The sequence below is a fragment of the Medicago sativa genome, chromosome 5, assembly GCF_051527215.1.
Source record: "Medicago sativa cultivar Bolivia chromosome 5, Bolivia_mono, whole genome shotgun sequence".
In the NCBI taxonomy this organism is placed as follows: Eukaryota; Viridiplantae; Streptophyta; class Magnoliopsida; order Fabales; family Fabaceae; genus Medicago; species Medicago sativa.
Genome location: NC_140753.1, coordinates 58,427,476 through 58,453,083, shown reverse-complemented (window position 1 = coordinate 58,453,083; position 25,608 = coordinate 58,427,476). Strand labels below are relative to the sequence as shown.

The 25,608-nt window shown below is 33.3% G+C and overlaps 2 protein-coding genes, 1 long non-coding RNA gene and 1 pseudogene across 3 annotated transcripts; all 4 read left to right on the top strand.

Annotated features, from left to right (window-relative positions):
* Nucleotides 1-241: 241 nt before the first annotated feature.
* On the top strand, nt 242-10,483 carry LOC146923482 (peroxidase RIP1-like; annotated as a pseudogene).
* LOC146923483 (uncharacterized) lies at nt 3,903-6,245 on the top strand. Its single transcript, XM_085708645.1, has 2 exons — nt 3,903-5,947; nt 6,055-6,245. The coding sequence occupies exons 1-2, from the start codon at nt 5,098-5,100 to the stop codon at nt 6,081-6,083; spliced, it is 879 nt and encodes a 292-aa protein (XP_085564771.1). The 5' UTR covers nt 3,903-5,097; the 3' UTR covers nt 6,084-6,245.
* Nucleotides 10,484-17,062: 6,579 nt separating the features above from the next.
* On the top strand, nt 17,063-19,746 carry LOC146923481 (uncharacterized). The gene is made up of 3 exons (XR_015009739.1): nt 17,063-17,439; nt 17,893-17,988; nt 19,513-19,746. It is a non-coding gene; the product is annotated as an uncharacterized LOC146923481 (long non-coding RNA).
* Nucleotides 19,747-21,437: 1,691 nt separating this feature from the next.
* Nucleotides 21,438-23,898, top strand: LOC146923480 (peroxidase RIP1-like). Its single transcript, XM_085708643.1, has 3 exons — nt 21,438-21,685; nt 22,544-22,738; nt 22,949-23,898. Exons 1-3 carry the CDS (start codon nt 21,476-21,478, stop codon nt 23,507-23,509), a joined length of 966 nt encoding a protein of 321 aa, XP_085564769.1. The 5' UTR covers nt 21,438-21,475; the 3' UTR covers nt 23,510-23,898.
* Nucleotides 23,899-25,608: the final 1,710 nt, after the last annotated feature.

Sequence of the window (25,608 nt, the reverse complement as noted above, 5' to 3'; positions counted from 1 at the left end):
CGTAACAAACTCAAAAGACTTGAGCTATGAAGAATACCTTGGACAGATACCGGAGCTCAAAAAATCTTAATTAGGGTGAATCAGAAAAATAACTAGAGGCTATATAGTTGCTATATTTTCATTCGTAAAAAATAAATGTTGCTAAATATTCTTTCTACATAAATCCTCCCTCTATAGCTACTAGCTAGATTCACATTACAACATCTTAGCTCAAATTCAAGTTTCACACAAGCATTGCAAAATGGATCATCATATCCAATATGATCTTGTGCTTTTTATGGTCGCTTTTGCAACTATTCTGATCCCTACCAATGTGTTGCTCACTCCAAATTATTATGACAAAGTTTGTCCTCTGGCACTGCCAATCGTAAAGTCAATTGTTGAGAAGGCAATTATTCGTGAGCCACGCATGGAAGCATCGTTGCTACGTTTGCATTTTCATGACTGCTTTGTTATCGTAAGTTAGTTTACCTGTGCATAATTGCAGAAACTAATCTCTTTGAAGTTATTGAGATCTATTTGGAGAGTTACCTTCTTCCGATATACATTTTTTTCTATAGACACGGTCATAAATTAAACCAAAAATTTAAGGGATTCAAATATTTACCACTTTTCAAACTAGTATTAATACCTAAACATTGTGAAACTTGACAGGGGTGTGATGGATCAGTTCTATTAGATGACACCCCTACCTTCGTTGGCGAGAAGACTGCGATTCCAAATATCAATTCAATAAGAGGTTTTGAGGTTGTTGATCAAATTAAAGAAGCTGTTGACACAACTTGCAAACGTCCTATCATATCATGTGTAGATATCTTAGCTATAGTAGCTCGAGATTCTGTTGCCATAGTAAGTATTTCCAATACTTAGCACTTTGTTTATGAGCAAAAGATCAAACATACAACTTTTAGAATTATACTGCTTGTAATCATGCAACTGGATTTGTGCACCAATCATGATAAGATAACTAATCATTCTTCTACTTTACTTATAAATAAGCCACCCCAAAGGCAAATTTAATCTGTGATATTATATCCAATACATTACACACAACATTTTTTTAAAATGATTTGGTTAAGGAGTATCTATAACAACCAAATGAATGACCAGCATCTGAAAGCCGAGAGCAACAACAAGTCAACACTTCAGGACTATAAGAGAGGAATATACAACATCTCTAACAAAAACTTTAAGATATTAGGTACACCGTATACGAGTCATCTTCTTTGTATATATCAAACAATGAATTTGTTCATAGACGACTAAGAAAGACTTGGTACACAAGAGGTGGACATCATGTATGTGAAGAAAACCCATGGAATGATTATGAGATGTTGGAAATATGGAAAACATGTGCATGTAAGGAGGAATATTTGTCTTGAGCAAAGTCAGAAAAAGGCTGAGTCAAATTTTTGCAATGTAGAGATGATGATATTTCAAAAAATTGACAATTTTGTCCCCACAACATTAATTTATGCGCTACAATGAAAAAGGGTGAGTTATTTCGAACATATTTATGCATTTTTATTGATTGACATTGATGTAAGGTGTGTTTGTGAGATTTTGTCGGTGGTTAAAGAACTTTATGCCAACATGATAGTTGCGCCATAAGTTAAAAAACTTCTTGAATTTGACACATGAAATCCTTGGAGTGATTTAGCATGAACTAAAGAACACATTTATGGTGGAGTATATTTCTTTTGTATTATGATTGTCAACGAAGACAGTCAAACTAAAAATAAAAAAATTAAAAAAAGGAGACAGTCAAACTAAAAGATATACTCATCCTTGTTGTGTTGTTGGAGTTGAGAGTTCAACTTAAGTCAAAAAAGATAGGAGGCTTTTAGCTTACCAACTCAACTATGGAAACACTCATAATTAATATATGTCATGTTATATATTTATAACCAAATTGAATTCCTTTAGCCAAAAAGTTTGAGACCTAAAGCCTTGCTGCTTGGCTTTTGGGCAAAAAATTTAGCGACATAATTGTAATTTTTTTTTTTTAACAAAAAAAATTTCATGTTTTTCCATCTTTAATTGTTTGTCACTTATTCTAACTTATTCTTGTATATAACATTGGTACCAAGTGTTACTAGGAAGAAGAGATTCAAGATATGCAAACAAAGAAGCAGCAAATATGAATATTCCACTTCCATTTTTCAATTCCTCACAACTTATCACAAATTTCAATTCTCATGGATTAAGACCTAGTTGTTCTATCTGGTGCTCACACAATTGGATTTTCCAAATGCAGTTCATTTAAGGACAGGATCTTCAAAGATACCAACATAGACTAAAAATTTGCAGCGAATTTACGCAAGACGTGCCCTCTAATCGGTGGCGATAACAATTTAGCACCAATTGATGCTACTCCTAAAAGATTTGACAATACATATTATAAGGATTTATTGTTTTTTTGCTAAGCAAGGAGAGAGACATACATCATGAAACAACACCGACATCAGGAGACAATGTTGGAATATTTAGTTATAATTTATTTAATTATAATATTCCAATGATTATTGTGTGGGGATATATATCTAATTTAATTATATTAGCTATTTATCTTTAAGGGCCTTAATTGATTAGTGATCATATAATGGAAAAAGGCTTATTAGGTTTCTATTAAAATAATAATCAATTATTTAAGTGATATGGGCTTGGATCGGGTGGATGTCTGGATGGTCCATTAACGGAATAATGGGAAACCCTAATGGCCATCCTATATAAAGAGGCTATGGTCCCCAATATACCGTACACAGCAAAACCGCTCTTCTCCCCATCTGAAGCGCATTAGGGCATCAAGGTACTGGTTGAGGAAGAACCAAACCAGCCGCCGCTGACTTTGTTTTTGTTTCAGATCACTGCTGCCGGAAAAACTCTTTTCTCATGGATCCAGGTATTCCTATGACCTTGAACTTTAATCTCAGTAAATCAAACATGTTGTATCTGATCATAAACTTGTTCAATAACTGCTTCCGCTGTTGATTGATAAATTAAATTTATGTATATTGAACTGTTTATGAAATTTGCTAACAAGTGGTATCAGAGCCACTTCATGTTTGGTTTATTGGATCGTTTATGCAAATTATGTGTTTCGGTTGATATGTATATATCATCGATTGATGATTAATGTTTTATTTTCAATCGATCACTTTTATATGGCCTGACTGTTCATCGATTGATAGTTGTATTAATTGTGATGGCTGTTATATTTATATATATAATTTTGTATGCTTGTGTGTTAACCATCGATGATGTTTGTTTTTGTTTTGGTTATTCATCGATGCTAATTTCAACACTTTGTCATCATTGGCTTAATTTATTCATGGATGAATCTTGATGAAACACTTTTGTTTGTTGCGATTCATTTTTTCTTTTAATCGAATCGGTGATGCTTCTGTTATCATCCAGTACCTCTATTTATTTTTTATCAATGCTAATTTGGTTTTTTCTTCATTGGTTTCAAAACAAGTCAATAATTTTTTGTTTAAACCAATTTTGGTAAAACGGTGTAATCAATTTCTTTGGCCTATCATGATCCATAAACTTTGTTTTTCAATACTGGCTAATATTTGTTTGGAAATATTATATTTTATTTTCAAAAATTGATTGGATTGGTGATACGTGATTGTCAATTTTTGTTTAAATGATAAATTAAGTTGGACTTGTTTCTTTAATTTTGAAACAAACTGTGTATGTTTATTTTTTTTTATTTTTTTTTTTTCAATTTGGCACATCCAGATCGGTGCATCTAGTCTTTGTCAAACAATGGTCTTTTGTATGCAATACCTTGTTTTTGGTTTATTTTAATTGACTATATCTGTACATGAAAATTCATCTTTGTGGTTATATTTTTGATGAATTTTGTTTTACGCTTCCTATCAATGCTGCCATTATATTTTGACACACCTGAATTTGTCAAATTTTTCCTCTCTCAATCGTAAAACAAATTCCCTATTGTTTGGGACCTTTACGCTGTTTTTTGCAGAAACCGTTTTATTGAATTTAGGATAAATATATAAACTTTATTCAATTATTTATTTATTGAATTATAAATCAGAACTTTGACTATTTATTTAATTTTAAAATAATTCAAAGTGTCCATGATTTTAGGAGTAAACCATGCATTTAGCAAATATTTTTGGAACCTTAAGTCTATTTGCATATACGTATGGTAATTTCCGTTTTATATATATATATATATTTTTTTTTAATTGGATTGTTTAATTTTATTTTTTTTATTTTGAAACAAATCGCATTTGCAATCCGTAATAGTAGCATTATTAATGCACATGATTGTTTCAATATTTTTTTTCATTTCCGTGAAGCAAAATTTTTTTTTTTTTCCGTAACAGTGGCATTTTTTATCAATGCATATAATTGTTTAAAATCTTTTGCTTTTATTTTGGTGGAACAAGATAGTGTTATATATATTTATGTCCGTGCATATATCTTTCATTCTTGCTGCATATTCGATAGAATATGTACTACCTTTGTTCACCTCCCTGCAACTACAGTGCGCATATGTGCGCTGTCCTTTGCTTAAAGTTAACCTGCGATTTCCTTCTCGCATCGAGGATACCCCTTAATAATCATGAGATTATTAAAAGATAAATATAAACATACAATCTGCATTACATTTGTTAGTAATGTTCATGTGAATTTTAAGACTTTCCCATTCAGTTTATTAAACTAAAAATGTCTAGTAATTTTTGTTGAGTTGGTTGAAACAACAAGTTGCAAAAGTAACCCCTGTTGCGTAGATTTGATTTAATTGAAATTACAAAAGGATGTAGTGTGCAATTATTCATGCGAACTGTTTAGTCGGCCAAAAGGAAGGCACAGTTTGGCCGAATAATTACATACCTGCGAGGGTAAATATGTGATAATTCTTCATTTTTTTTTCTCTCCATGTGGACAATGAGGATGTCAAAAGGCACCCATTGTCTGACAGGACTTATTATCAATATTTGATCTTTGCATTGAGAGTACCGCTTGCAATTAAATCTTAGCAGTCAAAAGATTGTGGTTTAATGATGCGTTTGGTATCTTGTTTAAGTCTTATTTAATTTGCATATAAAGAAATTGTACATGTCTTTTGGTTATTTTACGACATGTCTACTAAAGTTGTTGTACGTTTATTGTTCTCTTCTTCCAGTTGCTGCTGCCACCGCTCCCAATTTTGCTGCTCAAATTAACACTATCCCTATGCTGAGTGGGATGAACTTCAAGTCATGGAAGGAATCTGCTGAGATTGTTCTTGGATGCATGGACTTGGATTTATCCTTGAGGGAGGATCGCCCCGTTGCTACTCCTGAGAATCCGAATGAAGTTAAGATAGAAAAATGGGACCGTTCAAACCGTATGTGTCTTATGATCATTAAAAGATCCATACCAGAGATGATCAGGGGCTCGATTGCTGAGAGTGAGACTGCTAAAGGGTTCCTTGAAACCGTTGAGAAGTTCTTTGCTAAGAATGACAAAGTTGAAACAAGTAATGTCCTATCCAAACTGGTTTCAATGAGCTACAAAGGTAAAGGGAACATAAGGGAGTACATTTTGGAAATGTCTAATCTCGCATCAAAACTCAAGGCACTGAAGTTAGAACTTCCTGAAGATTTAATTGTGCACTTGGTTTTAATTTCTCTTCCACCACACTTCAGTCAGTTCAAAGTGAGTTATAACACTCAGAAGGAAAAATGGACATTGAATGAGCTGATTTCTCACTGTGTGCAAGAAGAGGAGAGATTGAAAAGAGAGAAGACTGAAAGTGCTCACTTGGCCACCAACTCTCAGAATAAAAGGAAAAGGGCTGCTGCAAATTCTTCACAGAATAAGAAGGCAAAGGAACAACCAGCTGGGGTGAAATGTTTCTTCTGCAAGAAATATGGTCACATGAAGAATGATTGTTCCAAGTTTGCCGCATGGAAAGTAAAGAAGGGTAAGTTTCTCACTTTTGTTTGTTCTGAAATTAATTTAGTTTCTGTACCTATGGACAGTTGGTGGGTAGATTCTGGTGCTACTACTCACATTAGTATGTCCTTGCAGGGTTGCCTGTGGAGCCGTCCACCAAGTGATGCTGAAAGATTCATCTATGTGGGCGATGGCAACAAGGTTGCAGTTGAGGCTATAGGAACCTTTAGATTATTGTTTAAGACTGGTTGTTATTTGGATTTGTTTGAGACTTATGTTGCACCGTCTATTAGACGGAATTTAATTTCTATTTCTGTTTTGGACAAATTTGGTTTTTCTTGTTCATTTGGAAATAATAAAGTTAGCCTCTCAAATAATTCAAATATTGTTGGTTACGGGTCTTTAATTGATAATCTATATATGCTTGATATTGAGCGTTCCTCTAGCGAAATATTGCAAATAGAGTCACGAGGTACAAAACGTAGAATTAATCATAATTCCGCCACTTTATGGCACAGGCGATTAGGTCATATCTCTAAACAGAGAATTCAGAGGCTTGTGTCAGAAAGAATTCTTGAACCCTTAGATATGTCAGACTTTGAAGTTTGCATTCAGTGTATCAAGGGTAAGCAAACAAACAAAAGGAATTTTAACGCCGAAAGAGCTAAAGACGTCTTAGAACTAATACATACTGATATATGTGGTCCTTTCCCATCAAGTTCTTGGAATGGACAAAGGTATTTTATTACATTCATAGATGATTACTCGAGGTACGGCTATCTGTATTTAATTCATGAGAAATCTCAATCCCTGGATGTGTTCAAATCATTCAAAGCTGAAGTTGAACTTCAACTTGGAAAGAAAGTTAAAGCTGTCAAGTCTGACCGTGGTGGTGAATACTATGGTCGGTATGATGGATCAGGAGAACAACGTCCAGGACCCTTTGCGCTTTTCCTCAAAGAATGTGGAATTGTTCCGCAATATACAATGCCGGGAAAACCCAGCATGAATGGAGTTGCAGAACGACGAAACAGGACTCTTAAAGATATGGTGAGAAGTATGATTAGTCATTCTTCTCTTCCAGAGTCACTTTGGGGAGAGGCATTAAAGGCCGCAGTCTATATCCTAAATAGAGTGCCTAGTAAAGTAGTAGCTAAAACCCCTTATGAGCTGTGGACTGGGAAAAAGCCCAGCATTAAGCACTTGCACGTTTGGGGATGTCCAGCTGAAGCAAGGCCTTACAGGCCTCATGAAAACAAGTTGGATGCAAAGACAGTTAGTTGCTACTTTGTTGGATACGCTGAACGCTCTTACGGGTATAAGTTTTACAACCCCATTAGTAGAACAATTTTTGAAACGGGAAATGCAAGGTTTCTTGAGGATGTAGAATTGGGGGGGGAAGGAAACATAAGGAGTGTTGTCTTTGATGAAGAAACTGTTACTGAAAATGAGCAAGTTATTGTGCCTGCTTTTGTTCCAGAAACAGATTCAGAAACAAACAATGATGTTATTCATAACATACCTGAAGAACAAGACAACGCTGAGTTTCTTCCTCTAGCACCACTTGAAGTTCAAATTCAACAACCTCAAGAATCGCCATTAAGAAGATCCACTAGAGAGAGGAGAAGTGCAATTTCAGATGATTATGTTGTATTTCTTCAGACTCATGAGGATGGCATTGGGTTGACTACAGAAGATCCAATCAACTTTAGTCAAGCTATCCAAAGTCCTAACTCTCTTAAGTGGGTTGATGCCATGAAGGATGAGATAAAATCGATGGCTGACAACAATGTTTGGGATCTCGTTGAGTTACCTGAAGGAAAGAAACCCATTGGTTGTAAATGGATATTTAAAACCAAACGGGATTCTAAGGGTAATGTTGAGAGATATAAAGCCCGTCTTGTCGCCAAAGGTTATACTCAAAAGGAAGGCATTGATTATAAAGAGACTTTCTCTCCGGTTTCTTCGAAAGACTCTCTTAGAATCATAATGGCATTAGTAGCTCATTTTGATTTAGAGCTGCATCAGATGGATGTAAAGACTGCTTTCTTAAATGGAAACATTGAGGAAACAATATACATGGTGCAGCCAGAAAATTTTGTGTCAGGTGACCCAAAATCTATGGTTTGCAAACTTAAGAAATCCATCTATGGCCTTAAACAGGCTTCCCGTCAATGGTACTTTAAGTTTCATCAAGTTATATCCTCGTTTGGTTTTGAGGCTAATCAAGTTGATGATTGTTTGTACCTAAAGTTCAGTGGGAGTAAATATATCTTCTTGGTATTATATGTAGATGATATCCTTTTAGCAAGCAACGATATAGGCTTACTGCACGAAACCAAGAAATTTCTCACAAAGAATTTTGAGATGAAAGATCTTGGGGACGCCTCCTTTGTCTTAGGAATCCAAATACTTAGAGATCGCTCTCGAGGTGTTTTAGGATTGTCACAAAGGAGCTATATCGATACAGTTTTGGATAGATTCTCCATGAAAGATAGTAAACCAGGAGATACACCCGTTGCTAAAGGAGACAAATTTTGTCTCAAACAGTGCCCCATTACGGATCTTGAAAAGAAACAGATGCAAAAGATTCCCTACGCTTCGGCTGTGGGAAGTCTCATGTATGCTCAAGTTTGCACCCGTCCCGACTTAGCTTTCATTATAGGAGTTCTTGGGAGATATTTAAGCAACCCTGGTATGCAGCATTGGACGGCAGTAAAGCGTGTTATGCGTTACTTGAAGAGAACAAGAGACTTTGTGCTCACTTATCAGAAGTCAGACAACTTGGAGATCGTCGGATATTCTGACTCTGATTTTGCAGGATGCCCGGATAGCAGACGTTCCACATCTGGTTACATCTTCCTCTTGGCTGGAGGAGCCGTCTCCTGGAAGTCTGCTAAGCAGACTTTAGTGGCTCCCTCTACCATGGCGGCGGAGTTTGTGGCTTGCTTTGAGGCATCAAATCATGGAACTTGGCTGCGGAACTTTGTCACTGGCCTACGCATCGTTGGGAGCATCCAGAGGCCCTTGAAGATTTATTGTGACAATAGTGCAGCTGTACTCTACTCCAACAACAATATGAGTGCTACGAAATCGAAATTTATCGACATCAAGTATCTTGTTGTGAAAGAAAGAGTTCAGGAGAAACAAATTTCGATAGAACAAATAGGAACAGACTGTATGCTAGCTGATCCACTAACTAAAGGCTTGGCACCAAAGGCTTTTCATGGACATGTTGCAAACATGGGTCTTGGTTTTTCGATTGCCTTAGATTAGTGGGAGTCATTTCCTATTCTTCATTTTATGTTCTATATATTATTGATGTAATTTTGGTTCAAACTTTCAGTTATGTTTGATTTTCTGCAGAAATAAAACTTATGTGATATTATTGTTATAACAATATCAAGTTTAATTTTATTATGTGCAACTTTTGTAATTTCATTGCACCTATTGAACTACATTATGATCTCAATAAAGACTTATGTAGGACCAGTTGGAAATAGACATGATTTAGAGATCACATTACATGAAATTTCCATGCCACTCACCCATATTGATCTATGTCATTGAGTACATTGTTATGGTGGTCGTCGGGGTTCCGTCACGTTATATATCAGTGACGACAGCCGCGGTGGTCCCATTATTAATGTATGAGATGGACCAGATTGTAAAGTTGAAATCTAACGATAGATAGCATTCAGATGTGCACCTAAAGAACCTTGATATAATTATTTGTAAGATATATTGCCCAAGTGGGAGATTGTTGGAATATTTAGTTATAATTTATTTAATTATAATATTCCAATGATTATTGTGTGGGCATATATATCTAATTTAATTATATTAGCTATTTATCTTTAAGGGCCTTAATTGATTAGTGATCATATAATGGAAAAAGGCTTATTAGGTTTCTATTAAAATAATAATCAATTATTTAAGTGATATGGGCTTGGATCGGGTGGATGTCTGGATGGTCCATTAACGGAATAATGGGAAACCCTAATGGCCATCCTATATAAAGAGGCTATGGTCCCCAATATACCGTACACAGCAAAACCGCTCTTCTCCCCATCTGAAGCGCATTAGGGCATCAAGGTACTGGTTGAGGAAGAACCAAACCAGCCGCCGCTGACTTTGTTTTTGTTTCAGATCACTGCTGCCGGAAAAACTCTTTTGTCATGGATCCAGGTATTCCTATGACCTTGAACTTTAATCTCAGTAAATCAAACATGTTGTATCTGATCATAAACTTGTTCAATAACTGCTTCCGCTGTTGATTGATAAATTAAATTTATGTATATTGAACTGTTTATGAAATTTGCTAACAGACAATACATATTATAAGGATTTATTGTACAAAAAGGGTCTCTTTGATTCTGATCAAGAGCTTTTTAAAGGTGATGGTTCTGAAAGTGATAAATTGGTACAACTATATAGCATAAATTCTTATGATTTTGCTAATGACTTTGGAGTTTCTATGATCAAGATGGGTAACATGAAGCCTATTACTGGCCGAATAATGGGTGAGATTAGGCACAATTGCAGAAAAGTAAGCTATATATGACTGAACATTACAATGATTGATGGATCACAACTGAAGGAATAGAGTAGAGAATGATTAATTGTTCGAGGGTTTGAATTCAAACATCTTGTTGGGAGGTTGTAAAATATAGAGTCGGTTAAACTTTTATTAATTATTTTCGGGGTAATAGTCACTTTGGTCCCTGAAATTGTAATGAGTAGTCAAAATAGTCCTTCAATGTATCACAACTTCAAAGTAGTCTCTGATTGTGCATTTTGTTAGTCAAAATAATCCTTAACATTAAAATATTTCATTAATATTGTCAGATTAACCCTCCAATATACTTACTTATTGTCATATTAGTCCTTATAAGTACATGTTTATTGTCATTTTAGTCCTTATATGAAAAGAGTTATTGTGAACATTGAGAGGTTATTTTAGTGTCAAGGACTATTTTGACTAACATAATGCACAATCAAGGACTATTTTGAAATTTTGATACAATGAAGGACTAAAATGACTAATCATTACATATTCAGGGACTAAAGTTACTATTATCCCATTATTTTCTCTTTCTCTATATTAAAAAGAAAAATGTTTAATATATAAAAAAGTAATGCCAAGTTTTATATTCTCCATAAATTATCTAAATATTTTGATTCTTTACAATAACAATTCTTCGGCTCCCTAAGTATCATAATCTTGTTGGCTTAATTGCAGTTTTGATCCCCATAATCTTGCAATTTTGGCCTCTTATGAATCAAGTTGTTCGACCATTTATTGATAAATTTATAGTCGTATACTTTGATAATATTTTGATCCAAAAATAGTTGAGTAACCTATTCCAAAATCAATCCATGACGTGAGAAATTTCCATGGTTTAGTTTAGTTTTATAGAAGATTCATAATGAATTATAGCTAGGTTGCTACGCCACTCACATATTCCATAAAGGGAGATAAGTTCCAATGGATTGAGCAAGCATTAAAAAATTTAGATGAGCTAAAATAATGTTCGACTCAAACACCAATGTTTTTCATTTGCAACTTTGATCAGTTGTTCGAAGTCATTTGTCACATTTCAATTTCAAATACTGGAAAGAATATTGTTATAAGTCAGGAAGGTCATCTTATAGACTTCTTTCATGAAAAACACAACAATAGTACACTTAGAAAGTCGATTTCTCTTGGGTGATATGGCCGTAAGTGTACGAGTATATCATCGAAATAAAAAGAATATCGTATCCATATGGACTTGTGAATCTCAAGTTGGGTCTTCCTTTCTAAATCTTTATTTAGAAAGTGTTTTGGTTTTTGAAAAGGGTTGATTTTTAAAAACCACATTGAAATCATGGAGTTCATCATTACAATGAACAATTTCTAGTTCTGAATCTTTACTAATGCCATGAAAATTCTTATATTTAGTTGCAATTCTTTCCCAAAACAAGCTTGAAAACAAACTAAGATGAGAGTTTCCTATGTTATGACACACTACGCTCACATGTACACCATCTAGTCAAATTCATCCCCACTTTAGAAAAAATAGGACATCACAAAAATATACGAAATATAATTGTCCCTTGCACTCCAAATCATCCTCCCACAGTACAGTTCAAGCTTCTCTATCAATGATTTCTCTTCTAAAAAAATTATTTTTTGAATGTATCCACCACTTTTGGATAACATGTCAAGAAAACACCCCCACTTTTAACATGATAATTTTGTGTCATACCTTTCAATTTAAATCCTCATCCAATGGAGTGTTGCATCTTGTCAAGGCTTTGTAGGCCGAGCTAATAGAATAACAATTCGATAAACCCTGATCTTCCCAACCAATACCATCTCTAACACCATTCCTAAAATTAACCATCCCCAATTTGGTTGTAATATTGCAACAATTCTATTTTCCATTAGAAGAATTCTCTTTTTCACCTAAGACCCCATGTACAAAATTGTATTTTCCACATGTCTAATCATAAACTAAAATTGATTCTTTTATCAAGAAGCAACTCTTCGGCGAGGATTTGAATCCTCTATTTAGTCACACGTGCACACATAAAAAGAAAAAAGGACGTAGAAAAAATAATAATTAATTTTCAAATGATTATAACATGTTCACTCTTTTGTGTGTGTGACCAAATAGAGAGTCCAAATTCTTGTGTCCACTCAAGAATTATTCTTTATCAAGTTTCTTCATGTCAAGCTTCAGAGCACTTACACCTACACTCCAAAAGTTGTTAAGAAAGAGAGATGAATCACAAATGACACACTTAAAATTGCTCTCATATGTACTAGATTATTTTTGGCGTATTTACTTTTTAACTTTCATAGTGACACTCACACTAACTATGAAAGTTGAATGTCGCATCAATAAATGATGTCACATTAGAGTAAATTTGAAAGAAATTTAGAGACAAACCCAAAATCATATAGAGAAATAACACAAGGGATTAAAATCACTAAAAAAAAGTAGGAGGCTTGAATTATACAATCGCAGTGTTTAGAAGATCGAAAGTTTTCAAATAAACAAATAAAAAAAATGTGAGAAGAAAAAGAAACTATTCACGTGCATGGTAAGCCATATGATTGGTTTGACTTCATTTTTTAAATATGACCATGCACCTACCGTATCTTTGATATACTGTATTACATGCATTGATTCATAGTTAATTAATCATAATATATAGCTACTAGATAATAACGTTTCAACCAGCATGATTTGTCTATGTGGTAAAAGATATGGAAAGCACTTGGTTTGAAAGACGTGAATCCATGTTATGTGACCAACATTTTTTTGAAGGAGAGGTGGATAATCTGGACCAAAACATGGTTAAAATAGTTAAAGAAGAAACTTTCCTCTCAAAAGAAGACAGAAGAACATTTGGTTTTTGATTTGTTTATCTGTACCAGCTCTTAGCTACATAGTTAAAGATGCAATCATAGTTAAAGAAGGTTGTTAATAATGTTATTTTGGGAACTAGTTAGTGCTTGATGGACTAAATTTTGCTACACATGATCAAATTAAAACTAACAGCATGAGGAAAGCATTGCATTATCTCTGACTAACATCAAGACGAGCACTAAGACTAAAGACATGCATGTTTATATTAGTAAAATAATAATTAAGTGAAGATTAAAACTGAAATATTTTTTTGACACCATAACATAATATTTTGTTATATAAGGTAAAAATAAGAATTTTTATAGTATCTAATATTGTTTCTCTTCTATTGTTGTGGATTGTTCCTATTTTAATAAGATTTAACCAATTTTTTAATTGATAATTTTAATAAAAGTGATAAAATAGTTTAAATAAAAGGGTAAAATTGGAATGAAAAAATCCAGTTTAAAATGATGTATTCCATAATCCATTTATGTATTTATTTATTTTGAAAAGGCCAAAAAATAAGTAGGTCAATATATAAAACCCTTTCAAACACAAGATGCGTCTCAATGGAAAAAGAAAGAATACAAAGTTAGCAAGTCTCAAAACAAATGGGAAAAACAACACATCCACCATTACATAGTGGTGAAACCTATGCAAAGAGAAGGGTTTGACCACAAAGAATGGGAATCAACGAAATGAGTTGGATCGTGAGACTTCAGCTACCACCATGAATGAAGTTTGACACACTCGAGTAATTGCTCCAAAGAAATTTGTTTATTGTTAAAAATTCTTGCATTTCGCTCTTTATGAATGAACCAAATACTAGCCAACCAAACTAGCTAAAGAGAACCACAATTTTCCTTTGCAAAGACATAAGTGCCACCGAACTGAAGCGCGTGTATTAATCTCACCATCCCTTTGTTTTTATTTTTTATTTTTTATTAAAATGGATTGCATTCCCTTTATAAATTGCCATAGATAAAAAGAGAAAAAAATATATGGTATCTTTAGAATCGGTATTATATAAGTAAATTAATTCATAAATTAAATTTACTTCAAAATAATTAAATATTTTAAAACAACAACATGATATTAAATAATTGGATAATGGATGGTTAATTAAATATTTTAAAACAACAACATGATATTAAATAATTGGATAATGAATGCTTACCTTACTGAAATCAAGGATATTATATTGTTAAAAAAAAAGTGTTATGATTTACTCTATGGTCTCGATTTCAAAAGAAAAACACTTAAAAGCACCTAAAACATTTTCATTAAAAAAATGAAAATCAACTAAAATAACTAACTATTTTTTTCCTTCCAAAAAAAAAAAACTAACTATCTTTTCTTTACAATTTTTATTAAAATATTAAAATCAACTAAAATAACTATAACTATCTTTGCATTATCACGGTCCATGTGCTAAATATAAAATCTAAGATGTTAAATACAAAAGCTCAATCTCTAACATGTCGGTCATAATTTTCTCTCTTTAGATTATCTCTTCCATTTTATCATTTATGCCGGTTTTCAATAATTTTTAACCTAAATTCACCATCTGTACTCTCTCTCTCTCTCTCTCTCTCTCTCTCTCTCTCTCTCTCTCTCAATCTAAATAAGTGATTTTCACATAGATCTAGCTTTTTTTCTTCGTGATTTTGTCGTCTGAGTCGGTGTTGTGTTGTTCGTCGTCCTATGCGGTGGTGTTCATTTGGTTTCTTTTGAAAGATCAGTTATTCAATCAACGATTTGAATGTCAATATTGCAATCTGAAGACATGTGTATTCTGATCACTTTAATTTTATCATATTATTTATAAGTATTTTGCCGTTTTATATTATTAGTTTTGACCTCCTTCTTCCATTACAAGTGATCTATGCTAATATCAGTAGAAACAACTTTGTCCTGCAAAATTCGCGCATTTTCTTGTCCTCCAAATAGTCCATAAACAAGCAACCCATATTCCTTTAAAAAAAAAAATGGAAACCATATCATTCTTATATTTAGTTGCAACCCTTTCCTAAAAGTAAGCTTGAAAACAAACTAAGATGAGGGTTGCCTATGTTATGATTCACTACGCTCACACCTAACCATGCATTAGTCAATTCATTTCCCACTTTAGAAAAAATAGGACATTACAAAAATATACGACATATTGTCCATTGCACAGTTGCACTCCAATTCCTCCTACAAAGTTCAAACTTCTCTATCAATGATTTCTCTTCTGAATAAAATATATTTTAAATTCTCATCCAATGAAGTGTTGCATCTTGTCAAAGCTTTGTAGGTTGAGCTAATAGAATAACAATTCGATAAACCCTTTTCCCAACCAATACCATCTCTAACACCATTCCTAAAATTAACCATCCCCAATTTGGTTGTAATATTGCAACAATTCTATTTTCCATTAGAAGAATTCTCCTTTTCACCTAAGACCCCATATGTACAAAATAGTATTTTCCACATGTCAAATAATAAACTAAAATTGATTCTTGGGTTAATTATGTTTTTGGTCCCTACAAAATTGCGACCTTGTAACTTTAATCCTTACTTAATTTTAATAGCATTTTTAATCCCTACAAAAAAAAATTTACTTATAATTTTAGTCCCTGCTAAAATAAATTTTGTTTAATTATCCTTAAACTCTTAAATTTTTTAACGATTCTTTTTATACAAGTTTAGAACACTATGAAAGGTTCATTTACTAAAATCTATAATTTTTTAACATGAAATAAATTAAATATGAATTTTTTAAAATGACAAAAGTTTAAGATATAAGTAACAAAAATATGGACGTAGAAATCAAATTTTTGCGATATTTTTTTCGGAGGACCTTTTAATAACGTTCTTAACACGCCTGTAAAAAATTGTTGAAAAACTTAAGAGTTTAAACAAATTTGGATTGAGTAATGACTATTATTGAGTGCAGATTTTTTTTGTAGGTCGCAATTTTGTAGGGACGAAAAACATAATTAACCCTTGATTCTTTTATCAAGTTTCTTCATGTCAAGCTTCAGAGCACTTACACCTTTACCGCGTAGGTTTTCAAGAAAAAGAGATGAATCACAAATGACACACTTAAAACCGCTCTCATATGTACTAGATTATTTTTGGCATATTTACTTTTTAACTTTCATAGTCACACTCACTATAACTATGAAAGGTGAATGTCGCATCAATAAATGATATCACATTAGAGTAAATTTGAAGAAATTTAGAGACAGACCCAAAATCATATAGAGAAATAACACAAGGGATTAAAATCACTAAAACAAGTAGGAGTCCAAAATTATACTATCGCAGTATTTAGAAGATCGAAAGTTTTCAAATAAACCAATAAAAAATGTGAGTTTGTCCCTGGAAAGGACCGAGAAGAAAAAGAAACTATTCACATGCATGATAAGCCATTTGATTGGTTTGACTTCATTTTTAAATATAGCCATGCACCTACCGTATATTTGATATACTGTATTACGTGCATTGATTCATAATTAATTACTCGTAATATATAGCTACTAGATAATAACGTTTCAACAAACATGATTGTTGGTAAAAGAAATGTTCTTGAATACTATCTCTAACTCTTGAATATGTAATATTCCGCGTGTTATTTTAGCAGACTGCAGAACAACTATCAGTGTTTAAGAAATATTATTTCTCAAAGAAGGGCATTTGGGTCTTTTTGATCATGTTAGTATTTAATCCTTGGACCACATAATTTTTTTCATTCCATCCTTATTTCTCCAACACACACGTAGAGCATACTCCCTCCTTATCCATATCCTTCTCTCTCTCGGCCTCTCACCTTTTTCCCCAAACTCCATCCCTTTCTCTTAAGCTTGCAGCAATCCAACATGCAATCATAATAGATTATTGCTTGATGAAATTACCACCCAATACAAGCTTAATCTTCCCCATTTCATTGTTATTAACAAAGCCTCTTCCTCCTTTCTCCCTTTTGTGAGTTTTTGCAAATTAAGCTTGTTTGGAACTTGCAAAGCATCAATGGTTGTGGTATGTCCTAGTGATCAGAGGTAAGAAGGTAAAAGTAGAAGTAGGGCTCGATGCATAAGCTGCAGCTTTGATGAAACTTAAGGAGATGTTTAAGGTATTGACTTTTGTTTTTAGTTGTTATTTATGGGTTGAGTGTTCTTTTTCGTTTCTGGAACAAAAGTATAGCAAAATGGGTGTATGTTGAACCTTGAGTATATTTGGATTGCTGAAATTAAAGTGTGGATTGAGGTAGAAATGATCAGAAGTAAAATAAGTACTCAAATTGTAAATAAGTTGTTTGGACCGGTATTGTGATTTGGGTCGTAACCTGTTATGCGGGCTGTATATTTTACTGTGTTGATCAGAAGTGAACAATTATCGGATATTTGGATTCCACGTTAAATTTACTTCAAATTGGATATAAATTTTGTGTGAATCGGATTAGAGACGGATTCAGAAAACACATTTAAAGTTTGGAATTTATGCTGAAAAATGGCTTACGGGTTTGATGTGGATTTTTCCGAAATAAGCTACAATGTGAACTTAAATTGATTATAAATGATTTCAGGTGGATTACAGATACCCACATGGTTGAGCTTGAAGTTGGTTGAGGTTTGAAACGCAAAAGTGAGACGAGCCTATAGGCTATTTCAAAGGATTAGAGGTGAGTTCCTTTAGTTAGTAAACCCTCCTTTGGGTAGTGAATTACACCATTAGAATGATAATAGGTGATTTTGAATCATTAGCATAATTATGATATTGCTAGATTTCCCATTATTTTGTTTTAAACTTTCTTATGTTAATGTGTAATATTAATTTAGTCCTAAAGTTGGAGGGTATGATTTAAATTGAAATTTTGATATACACATGTATATAGTTTGGAAGATTGAATTTTGTCCCAGGTTTTGGTTACTTGTTTACTCTAAATCCTCCTTATATTATGAATATGTTTATGTTGGTTTAGATGTTGGAAGAAATTGTTAGTCAAGGCAAATAATGTATTTACTTATATAAATGATTGAGGAAAAATATTGGGATTTTAACATTTGCCTTGATTATTAGAATTGGTTACATATCCAAATTGATTATACAAGAAAGCTATTGTGCACAATTATAGCCAATGTTCGGCTAGAATGTGAAGTATTCATTTTTTAGTTGATTTTGTAACCAAGAATGTTTTTTTTAAAAATCCTCCGACATGGATACTAACATAAACATGTTTACATTGATATAGATTCAAACTTTTCTACTATGTGACAGAATATTATGCAATCCTCCAACTTAGATATCATTACGTAAATATTACATATTGACATAAGAGATGTGTTTAGAACGGGTAAGCCATGGAAGCAATTCATGGGTAGATTTCCAATTAATGGAAGTAAAGAATCCTAGTTATGGAAATTCGGCTTAATTAGTCGAATTTAGTTTATCAGGATATGGGGAAAATCTTATAACCTTTTAGGGATGGCATATGATAACGATATGCCTAGAACCTGAATATGTTAGTATCAGAATTAATTTCATAATAAAGACGGAATCACTACGTCTTTATTATCAGTTTCATGATGTTATTATTATAAGAAATCAATTAAGTTAAGATATTCCTCTCTTTAACTCCCCGTTAGTAGTGGAGTTGAGGGTTATTTCAGTTATCAGAAAATCAGTTCAGTTTATAATATTAAAACATGTTTAAATTGTCGCTTTCGCTATCCCGCCAGTTGGATACGAAAGGTTCCCGCCAGTTGGAACGGGCACTATCCGTGAGGATGACCCCACAATAATCAGAGGAGTCCGGTATCCCCGTCAGTTGGGTTCCCGCCAGTTGGAAATTAATACCGGTCAGAGTGGAATAAATTCCGGGGTTACTCCACCTGGGTTTATTCCGTAAAATCAACTCAGATAATATTGTTTGTTCAACGCTAACATTTCTAACATAATATTACAGACATTATGATTATGTTTATGATTTTGTCATTAGTATTAGAATTATATTAGTAATTCAGATAGCGATCCTAGTTATCCCCCGATCGCTCAGTTATGCATGATAAAAACTATATAGACCCGAAATGGGTTGAGTTTAGAGACAGATGGCGATCCTAGGTTCCCTGTGATTGCCTACAACCTAGGATAGGTGGAACTCACTGAGACATCCCGTCTCACCCCAATCCCTTTTATTTTATTTCAGATCAGCAGGTTGTACATGGCAAGGAGACAAAACAGGAGGCTGAATGATATATTTCCACAAGCTCGTGTCGTATCAGTTCAGATTATTTATTATGGTTTCATACATGTATTCAGATAGCAAATGTACGACCATGCAGTGATGTATATATTTATTCAGTCGAAATTTTTATTATTGTAATTTTAATGTATCCAGTACTAAGTTTAACGCACATTCTAAATATTCTAGATAAGTTTAGTTTGGGCGTTACAGAATATGAAAAAACTTGGTTGAAATAGGTGAATCCAAATAATATGTGCCCAACATATTTTTGATGGAGTGGATATTCTGTACCAAAACATGGTTAAAATAAATAAATAATGTTTCAATATGAGAATATATACCTCAATATACTTTTACGTAAATAGGTTTATATAAGACAGAAGAAACTTTCCTCTCAAAAGAAGACACAAGAAAATTTGGTTTTTGATTTGTTTATCTGTAGCAGCTCTTAGCTACATAGTTAAAATTCATTAATTTATAAGTTAAAAAATCACTCTCAAAATCAACAAGAATTGATTGTAGCCAAAGATGTTAGTCTCTCGTGACATGATACTAATATTCAAAATTTAACTGAAAGACGTGCTTATTTTTAATATCTTACAATGTCACAAATATGACCACTTTAATTGAGAGAACCTATAAAATTAAAAGCAGAAAAAAAAAAAACTCATTATTAAAAAAGTTAAATTAACGACAGAAAATTAAAACTAAAAATTTAAATAATGTATGTATGATTTTGTTTCTCAATATCAAAAACTTTAAAATCAGAGATCAGATTTATTTTTTTATCATTAATGTTTGGTTGGTAATTCAACTTGTTTTTAAGCCTAATAGGTTATGTATTTGAAACAACTGAGCACGGATTTCAACACTTGGCTTTTCCATTTCCATTTCCATTTCAGACAATAACAACTTATATTCCCATCCACTTGAAGCCAACCTTATAAGGTCAATATGGCACATAAAGTTGGTTTGTAATATCTAAAATATTGAAATTACAGATAAAAATAATGTTACGAAAGAACTGTATCGATTATTTTATAAGTAAGGCCATCTAAAATGGTGGGTGCTTCACCTATGTAGCAACATACTAAATAGGCACCCCCATTGTGGGGTATAATATTTGGGTGCCTATGGTCCTATGGAGAAGGGTGGCTATGGAAGCACCCTTTCTCTTCACCCCATTTAATAAATCATAATGAAATAAATAAAATTTGGTTGAAATGTAATGATATAGAATTATTTGTGAGACCTATTTAGTAATTTCCTCTACTGTGCTGGGTTGGAGAAAAATGGTGTTTATTAAGTATTATTGTAAAATGAGTGATGCGGACAAAGAACACCTATTTAAGCACTCAAAGTGGGGTGCTCCATTGTGGATGGTCTAAGTTTTGTAAAATGAGTTAAATTTAATATAAAAACGAATATGGAATTAGATTCTATCGATATGGATCATCAACCATTTATATTGACGTATGAAGCTCTATATTTTTGGGCATGAGTGACGTATTAAGAAAAACTCAAGTCCGACATATATGATTACAATGAGACTATTACTTTCTTTATTCTATTCGTTTCTCTCGCGCCCGATTTTTTTTACAAAAATACATATGGAGTTTTCGATTCTATAATGTGAAAAATACCTATTTTTTTATTGGCATTTTTGTAAAAAAAAAAAATAGGGTGCGTGAGAAATGGACATGGTCGAAAAAATAATGTCTTACAAAATCTGAGATGAGTTTACAAAAAGTAACACACATCTCACCTTATACGCCAATTTTGTAAGATATATTAGGTCCAATTTAAAAATAAAAATGTTGATAATTACATTAATTAAACAAATGAGCCTTGGACCTCATCTCTATATAAATCATCTCTTATACTAAGTTAAGAGCCATATCTTAGCCAAAAGAAACATCACATAATGGCTTCTAGTTCTAGTCAAATATTCATTGTGCTTGTTATGGTCACTTTATTGATCCCTACCAACGCATGGCTTACTCCTCATTTTTATGATAAAGTTTGCCCTCAAGCATTACGAACCATAAAGTCAATTGTTCTCCATGCAATTCTTAGGGAAAAACGCATTGGAGCATCTCTGCTACGCTTGCATTTTCATGACTGCTTCGTCAATGTAAGTTACAATATAATTAAACATTCTTAATGCTCAATTAGCAAGAAACCTAGAAGTGGTTATTATCCTTTGACTAAACATAATTTTAGTTTATATGTTTAATTATTTTTGTATTTGAATTGATTTTGGGTCTAAATATTTTTTTTTATAGTTTTGATAAAAATAAAGTTTGCATCAATCTAAAAAATTTACATTGAAACCATCTTCAATGTTTGGTTTTAAGTGTGTACTTACACTTAAAAATCAGTTCTTGAATTTTGCTCCACTAGAGAAGATACCAATATCTCCATGCATGCATAAATGGTACTCGAGTTCGCTAAGGGACATCCATATTTACAATTTTTTATATGAAGTTCGATGTCTCCTAAATTGACAATTTCAAACATTGAAAACATTGACAATTTTTTGAACTCAGATTTTTCATATGAATGTGTGGTGAATGGAATCTTAATTATTTTATGTAGGGCACAAACAAACAGAATTATCAAGAACACATGTGAAATTTAAAATTCTTACGAAAATGTTGTCTTACCTAATTATTGGCCGTTAGCTTCAATAATTTTCTTGTAATAAAAATAATATTTTGTTTTAATTTCAACTTCAATAATATTAAAAATTCAATTTTCGTCGTATTTCAAAGTATTTTAACTACAACTAAAGAGTATATTTCTTAATTGTGTCTTGTGATTTGCAATGTGGTCCAAAAATTGGTAGTCTAACTAACAACATTTTCTCATATAATAAAAAGTACTAATTCAAATACACATTAAAATTTTAAATATAAAGATAACACATGTGAACATGTCACATTTTTTAGAACATAATTAACTAATTTAATATCAATGATTGAAATTTTAGGGTTGTGATGGATCAGTTCTGCTAGATGATACCCCAAATTTCACTGGGGAGAAAACAGCTCATCCAAATATCAATTCAATCAGAGGATTTTCTGTTGTTGATGAAATCAAAGCAGCAGTTGATAAAGTATGCAAAGGCCCTGTGGTATCTTGTGCTGATATTTTAGCCACAGCAGCTCGTGATTCTGTAGCCATAGTAAGTGTTACACAAATTATAATCTTTAATTCATGGAAAAGGGAAATTACATACACCTTTTGTGACATATTTTTAAATGAACACTTACGAATGTAACTAAATGCATTGATGTCGTATATGATACCGACACATGTCAAACACAAAAATTTTAAAGCGTTAGGTTTAGGGCAAAATTTTAAAAATTATATATAATGTTCTATTTTTTAACAGTTGGGAGGTCCACAATTTTTCCACAATGTGTTATTGGGAAGAAGAGATGCAAGAACAGCAAGTAGAGCAGCTGCAAATGCAAATCTTCCATCTCCAACATTCAACTTCTCACAGCTTATTTCAAATTTCAAATCACAAGGATTAAATGTAAAAGACCTTGTAGCTCTTTCTGGTGGCCACACTATAGGGTTTGCTAGGTGCACTACATTTAGAAACCGAATTTACAATGAAACAAACATTGATCCTCTTTTTGCAGCATCTTTAAGGAAGACTTGTCCTAGAAATGGTGGAGACAACAATTTAACACCACTTGATTTCACTCCTACAAGAGTTGAAAATACATATTATAGAGATTTGCTATACAAAAGGGGCGTCCTTCATTCTGATCAACAATTGTTCAAGGGACAAGGTAGTGAAAGTGACAAATTGGTGGAGCTATATAGTAAGAACCCATTAGCTTTTGCTAGAGATTTTAAGACTTCTTTGATCAAGATGGGGAACATCAAGCCTCTTACCGGGAAACAAGGCGAGATTCGACTCAATTGTAGAAGGGTCAGATAGAGTTGTGATCTCTTAAATGGACCTACTTATCTCGAGGGATTAGTATTTATTTTCAATTAAGAATAAAAGATAATCTTTTTGATTTTAAATATAAGAAAAAAATAAAAATAGAAATGTATTTTTTTTTGCTTATATCTAAGATCAAAGAGAGTGTACCGTGAATTCGAAAAGAAAAAAAGGTCTAAAACGTAATAAGGGGCATGAGAAAATTGATTGAGAAATCATATGATATTAGTATGCGTAATATTATATGTTGGAGTGACTTTGTATTATTTAAGTTATAGGTTCAAATGACATCGACCTGTCGAGTGTCAAAATTTGAAAGTTAGTTAAATAATAGATGTTGAGTTTTTATCTTTGTTAAATAATAAAGTATTGAGCTTAAGTTATTGGGCCTTTATATCAGTAAGTTAGAGTCCATAGGTTTTATATTAGAGTGTTACTTTTCCCACCCTATGGCTTTCCTCGCGCACCCTATTTTTTTCCAATTTTACACCTAGTTCGGATTTCGTAATCCGGAATGTATTGTTAGTAATTTTCAGATGTCTCCGGATTTTAAAATCCGAATTAGTATTTTAGCAGAACGTTTGCAATTTTAAGCTCTACAATTCGTAAAATAAAATGCGAATAAAATAAAAAACATAAATAAAAAGACACAAACATAAAAACAACTCATTTTATTAATATATGAACAATACATTACAATAATTTTCAAGCTTTTTAAGCTTATTACATAACATCCTAAATCTAATTCTAATCTCCTAAGAGCCTAACCACTGGTATGTGATGGGACATACCAGTAGCTTGGCTATTGGAGGAAAACCGGAGGAGGAGGGAAGAGGAGGGCGGGAAGAAGAAACCAACGCCCCTGAGGGAGGTGGGGGGTGGTCAGACTTACGCCCCGACAGGCGAAGCTAATAACCACAGTGACCCACATGACCCTCAGATGAACCGCACTTCTTTGCAGCGCGGTTCCATCCTCATTGACCGTTCATACAAACCCTGAAAGTTTTCAACGAGGCCCTTATCTATGAAAGGCCAACGATGGAAAACCATGGTTGTAGAAGGAAGAAGAGGAGGAGAGGGATGGTGTGAGAAATGGTGGGGTTTGGAAGGGTATTTATAGTGAGGGGTGGGTGAAAAACGGTTAGGAAGGAATAAATGCAGTCAAAAAACCTGGTAAAACACGTTTTTGACTTGACCACAGTCAAAAACGCTTGTGGTAGACCACCGGCCATGGCACTGAGGCGTTCCGGAATATATAATCCGGAATGCACCTTTGAATTCCGGAATATATTGTCCGGATTAGTGCGATTATGGTGCTCTTATGGTGAACGAGGGGAACGTTTGCACTTCTTTGTAGGGCGAAGGACATTCCGGAATATATAATCCGAAATGCTTCAGCATTGGCTTCTTTTGAAAGATTGCTTGGCTTCTTTTGAAAGAGTGCCATCAATTAGTGGTTGGACGGTTACAACTCCTAACACGTTTTCATTGACTGTATTAATGACCTAGGACTTGTTTAAGGCTATAAATAGGCTTCCATCTTCAACAAACACCATCATTCTTCACTTCACCTATTTTCTTCCATTCTCTTCAAATTTTTTAAGTTTTGTAGGAGTGTTTGTGGTGTCATGGTCATTGTTGACCGTTCCTATGAACCCTGCAATTGCATTGCAGCTTGTGTGGGGTTCATATAACGGTCAACAGAGACCTTTGACATCAAAGAAAGACACAAAAAAAGCGTATAGCATCTGGTCCGGATTAAGTTTTCCGGAAAACACTTCACCACTTTTCTTCAATTTTCGTCGTATGTATTTAGTTTTTTACGAGATTTGTGGTGTCATGGTCATTGTTGACCGCTCATACGACCCCTGCAATTGATTTGCAGCTTATGCGGGGGTCGTATAACGGTCAACAGAGACCCTTGACATCAAAGAAAGACACAAAATATGCATATCGAATTGGTCCGGATTGTATAATCCGGAAACACTAACAATCTGATTCGGAAAATGTAATCCGGACCAGGGGTATTTTTGGAATTTTTACAGAGCGCGCGAGGAGGCCATAGGGTGGGAAAAGTAACACTCTTTATATTA

Excerpts from the sequence above, each read along its gene's own strand:
- LOC146923483 (XM_085708645.1), top strand. The coding sequence starts at position 5,098 with ATGTCTTTTGGTTATTTTACGACATGTCTACTAAAGTTGTTGTACGTT. Across the intron at positions 5,948-6,054 it reads CGCATGGAAAGTAAAGAAGG|GGTTGCCTGTGGAGCCGTCC; the intron begins GTAAGTTTCTCA and ends ATGTCCTTGCAG.
- LOC146923480 (XM_085708643.1), top strand. The coding sequence starts at position 21,476 with ATGGCTTCTAGTTCTAGTCAAATATTCATTGTGCTTGTTATGGTCACT. Across the intron at positions 21,686-22,543 it reads TTCATGACTGCTTCGTCAAT|GGTTGTGATGGATCAGTTCT; the intron begins GTAAGTTACAAT and ends TTGAAATTTTAG. Across the intron at positions 22,739-22,948 it reads CTCGTGATTCTGTAGCCATA|TTGGGAGGTCCACAATTTTT; the intron begins GTAAGTGTTACA and ends ATTTTTTAACAG.